The 5363-nt window shown below is 36.2% G+C and overlaps 1 protein-coding gene across 4 annotated transcripts in view; it reads right to left on the bottom strand.

Annotated features, from left to right (window-relative positions):
- Nucleotides 1–993: 993 nt before the first annotated feature.
- The window catches only part of ZNF529 (zinc finger protein 529), a 50547-nt gene continuing 46177 nt past the window's right edge, over nucleotides 994–5363 (bottom strand). For all 4 annotated transcript variants that reach the window (XM_025368367.1, XM_025368368.1, XM_025368366.1 and 1 more), the window contains one exon: nucleotides 994–3091. In XM_025368367.1, the coding sequence (XP_025224152.1) occupies nucleotides 1635–3091 (1457 nt within the window). In that variant the 3' untranslated portion in view covers nucleotides 994–1634. The remainder of the gene's footprint in view (nucleotides 3092–5363) is intronic.

The following is a 5363-nucleotide window of genomic DNA, read 5'->3' as shown; positions in this document are numbered from 1 at the left end:
CACGCCACTGCACTCCAGCCTGGTGACAGAGCAAGACTCTATCTCAAAAAAATTAAATAAATAAATCCAATAACCAGGCCGGGTGCGGTGGCTCATGCCTGTAATCCCAGCACTTTGGGAGGCTGAGGTGGGGGGGAATCACCTGAGGTCAGGAGTTCGAGACCAGATTGACCAACATGGAGAAATCCCATCTCTACTAAAAATACAAAATTAGCCAGGCGTGGTGGCGCATGCCTGTAATCCCAGCTATTGGGAGGCTGAGCAGGAGAATAGTTTGAACCCGGGAGGCAGAGGTTAAGGTGAGCCAAGATCACGCCACTGCACTCCAGCCTGGGCAACAGAGCAAAACTCTGTCTCAAAAAAAATGAAAAGTAAAAAAAAAAAAAAAAAAAAAAATTTCAATAACCAGTGGCTTGTGATCTCACTGACTGCATAACCAAGTCAGCTGTCCTGAGACAGAGATAATTTTGGAGTTAAATGAGATTAGTTAAATCACAGAAGGTCTGTTGATTGTTGAAATGCCCAAACCTAATAAGGCAACTCTAAGAGAGAATAAAAATAAAAATAATGGTAATAGATTAAAAAAAATTTGAAGCTGTAGTTGTAAATCCTCTTAATGTAAGTTCAGTGGTCATTTTTTCCTCCCCTTTTAAAGGTGTTTGACAAATTTAAGAATGATAATTTAAGAGAATGATAAATTTTAACAGACTTATTGGATGAGTAATTTTATCAAATATTTAAAAGTTCTCTTCATTTGGATCCTGGTTGGTACAGCCTGTGGGTAAAAAGACTGCTTAAAGGAAGTGGTTATATTCCAATATAACAGACAAACACTATATATACACACACACACAGAGTATATATTATATATACATATATACTGTATATACTATATATACATATAGTATGTGTATATATATACTGTGTGTTATATATATAGTGCATGTGTGAGTATATATAGTATACATCGCATATACACTATATACACTGTATGTATATATACACTATATATATATAGTGTGTGTGTGTGTTATGGTGGAATATAACCAGTTCCTATGTATATGTTATTTTGGGGGAACATGTTGTATCAAAATAAAATAGAAATTTAAAGAGAAGTGAACAATTTGGTGAAAATGGAAAGATCACACTTCTATCATTCAAAACAAAACAAAACAAGAACATTACACAAAATGAAGAGCAATAAGAATGTAAAACTACGTTATATCTGTCTAGGAGTTCTAACTCTCTGGAGGAAAATAAGTATAGATATCACAAGCAAAGAATTACAATGCAGAAAAGATACTGAAGTAATATTACAATTAAAAAACTGAATAGTGAAAAGAACAATAATGCAAACATCAAAGGCTATTGTAAACAAAACATGCCACGATGAGAAACTCATGCAAAAAAACTCTTTTTAACATAAAAAGGAGAAATATTTGGCAATATCTAACAAAGCTATAAGTATATATCAGCTATGACTAAGCAATTCTATGTCTACATACAGAATGGCCATGAAGTCTAAAAACAGACTTAAAAGAGGGAGATACTGAATTGCCTTGATTACCTATTAAATCCATCCATAGTTTTTTCCTGTGAAAATCGGAAATAAAAAAACACTTTATACATTTATTTCAGTCAAATGATTTCTCACCAGTGTAAATTTTCGGTTGGCACGTAAGATGCCCAACAACACTAAAGGAATTCCCACATTCCTTACATTCATAGGGTTTATCACCAGTATGAATGCGCTGATGTTTGGTAAAGGATGAACTATGTCTAAAGGCCTTCCCACATGCCTTGCATTCGTAGGGTTTTTCTCCAGTATGAATTCTCTGATGTTCTGTAAGGGCTGAACTATGTCTAAAGGCCTTCCTACATACCTTACATTCATAAGGTTTCTCACCACTATGAATTCTTTGATGTTGAATAAGGGCTGACGTAAGTCTAAAGAACTTTCCACACTCCTTACATTCATAAGGCTTTTGACCACTGTGAATTCTTTCATGTCGAGTAAGTTCACTACCTACTCCAAATGCTTTCTCACATTCTTTACATTTATAGGGTTTTTCACCAGTATGAATCCTCTGATGTCTAGTCAGGGATGAACTGTTTCTAAAGACCTTTCCACATGCTTTGCATTCATAGGGTTTCTTACCAGTATGAATTCTCTGATGACGAGCAAGTTCTCTACATACTCCAAAAGCCTTTCCACATTCCTTACATGCATAAGGTTTCTCACCAGTATGAATTCTCTGATGTTCAATGAGCTGTGAACTAATTCTAAAAACCTTCTCACAGTGCATACATTTGTAGGGCTTCTCACCAGTATGAATTCTCTGATGTTCGGTAAGCTGTGAAAGAAATCTGAAGTCCTTGCCACATTCCATACATTTGTAAGTTTTCTCATCTGTATGGATTTTCTGATGTCGAGTAAGTTGGGCATGCACTCTAAAGGATTTCCCACAGAATGAGCATTCGAAGTGTTTCTCACCATCTTGAACTCTTTGAAGTGGGGTAACTTCTTCAACTCTTCCAAAGGTCCTTCTGTATTCCTTACATTTGCAGAACTTCTCATTATCAATTTTCTGGTATACATTAAGGTCTTTATAAAAACTACATGTATTCCCATATTCCATATATTTACAAGGTTTCACACCAGTATGAATATTCAGTTGTAACATATTGGAGTTGTCTATCCCAAAGGTTTTCCAACATTGATTGCATGCATAGTTTTTTCCACCAGTATGTATTTTCTGATATTCAGCAAACTCTAAGTCACAACTGAAGACCTTCTCATATTCCTTGTATTCATAGGGCTTCTCACTGTCATGAGTTCTCTGAGGTAACGTAAGAGATTCATGAGTTTTGTAAGTGGGCACATTTTCAGTGATGATTTTCATTTTACTGAAATATCCCACTTCAGGTCCTTGTACTTCAATCTTGCTTTTGCTTTGCCAGTCATTTCTGCAAATGGAACTTTCAAGGCCACGTAACTTGCTACTTTCCATTACCTCCCACTGAGAACCAGTGTTTTTAATAATGTCTTTTCCTACAGATAAATGCTTAGTCTCACTCCTGGACTCCAAATCTGAAAGAAAGGAAAAAATAATTTTCATGTACTACAAGAATAAAAGTTATGGAAAGAAGAGACAATTTAAGAATAATTCACCATATACATGAATTGGTTTAAAAAATGTTATGAAATTTGGAGAAAGATAAAGAGAGCTCACAGAATAACAGCAGAACATAAAGATTATGAGGAATGTGATTAAGTCAGTGGATCTGAAATTTGTGTGTTGGTCATCACCTGGTAAGCTTGTTGGTTAAACAGAATCAAAATCTGTAGATGTAGAACTAGTCATTAGCATCTTATAGAGATAATGCTAATGCAGATCAAAATTTTATAATCCATATATACTAACACTTTTGTGGTTTTCTTCCCCAAAAATAAACTTTACCAAGGATAATAACAACGTACAGTTTGTAAGACCTCATTTTGCCCGGGCATGTGGGCTCATGCTTGTCATCCTAGCACTTTGGGAGGGCAAGGCAGGTGGGTTACCTGAACTCAGGACTTTGAGACTAGCCTGGGCAACATGGTGAAACCCTGCCTCTACTAAAATACAAACAGCCGGGCATGATGGCACACACCTGTAGTCCCAGCTACTCAGGAGGCTGAGGCACAAGAATTGCTTGAACCCAGGAATTGGAGGCTGCAGGGAGCTGAGATCGCACCACTGCGTAGACTCTAGCCTGGGCAGTGGAGCAAGAGTCCATCTCAAAAAAAAAAAAAAAAAAAACACCTCATTTTAACTCCATTCTGCTAATCATTTTTCACCTCCTAGATCAAAACAAATATCCTATCATTTAGAGCTATCCACAGGACTTTTCATTTCACATAAACGGTCTCTTTGTATGCCAGCTTCTTTTCTTTGTTAAGGTCTCAAGATACCTGCCCTCAGAAAGGGCATATTAGTTGACCCTAAATAACTTCATTTCCATTTCTAATCCCATATCTAGTGCCTTACCCTTATATATGTTTTTTCAGTTGTGTATTCAGTACTTTTACACCATTTACTTCCTTATTCCTTAAATTTCACAAGGACAAATATAATAAATTTTCATGTGCCAATGTACAACAAGCCCTAAGGGCATAGTATATGATAATTAATAGAGGAAAAGTAAATCACTGAATGAATCCAAATAAAAATAAAAGTATATATACAAAGATAAGTCACTAGAAAACAACTATCAAAATAATTATGTAGCTATAAGAATAATGCCAGTTATCAATGCCTCCCAACCCTCATTGTATTAGTGATTACATACGTATATTTATAATACAGTAAGATACATAAATACGGTGAACATTCATATGTATTTATTTTCCAACTGCTTCTCCAGTTACACATATTGTCCCACCATTATTGCTTATTCCCTTGTATGCAGAGCCATGACTGACATGTGGAATGAAGAAATACAATCAAGATGGGATGTGTTATTTACTTCTCTTCAACAGCATATTACCTTTACTCTGCTGTCCTTCTAAAACCTACCCCTATTTTTTCTTTTATGTTCTTTTACAGATATTCCTTTCCATTTTCTTATGCCAAAAGTCAACTAATGCTATACTTCCCCAAAATATAATATTTCAGATATTAAAATATCTGAATATAATTGTAACTACTGTTAGACTTACACAATTCTGAGCAAAGGCTTATGAGTGAAAAGGAGAATATGCTAACAAAATAATATGAAGAAGGTGGTCTAGGTACACAAGACTGTAAGGCACTTTGTAACAAAGGTTTTTATGGACATCATCTGGAGGCGAACAACGAGAAAAGGGAATGCCTGAGGAAAACTCAGAGTGACACATGAACACAGAAAAAGGATAATTTTCTGTGACTTAATTATGTATAAGATGAAATAATGCAGACATCAATATCTGACAGAAACATTAAAACCAGATTTGAGTGCCAGTATCAATAAATCAAAAGTACTTTCAGTTAGAAATAAAGAAGCTCTCTACTAGGCTGGGTGCAGTGGCTGTCACACCTGTAATCCCGGCATTTTGGGAGCCCAAGGTGGGTGGATCACTTGAGGTCAGGAGTTCGAGAACAGCCTGGCCAACATGGTGAAACCTGTTTCTACTAAAAATACAAAAAAACTTAGCTGGGCATGGTGGCGCATGTCTGTAATGCCAGCTACTTGGCAGGCTGAGGCAGAAGAATCACTCAAACCTGGGAGATGGAGGTTGCAGTGAGCTGAGATTGCACCACCGCACTCCAAGCTGGGCAACAGAGTGAGATTATGTCTTATTAAAAAAAAAAAAAAAAAAAAAAAAAAAGCGGGGGGGGGGG

The sequence above is a fragment of the Theropithecus gelada genome, chromosome 19 (genome assembly GCF_003255815.1).
Source record: "Theropithecus gelada isolate Dixy chromosome 19, Tgel_1.0, whole genome shotgun sequence".
Classification (NCBI taxonomy): Eukaryota; Metazoa; Chordata; class Mammalia; order Primates; family Cercopithecidae; genus Theropithecus; species Theropithecus gelada.
This window is presented reverse-complemented; position numbering and strand designations above follow the sequence as displayed.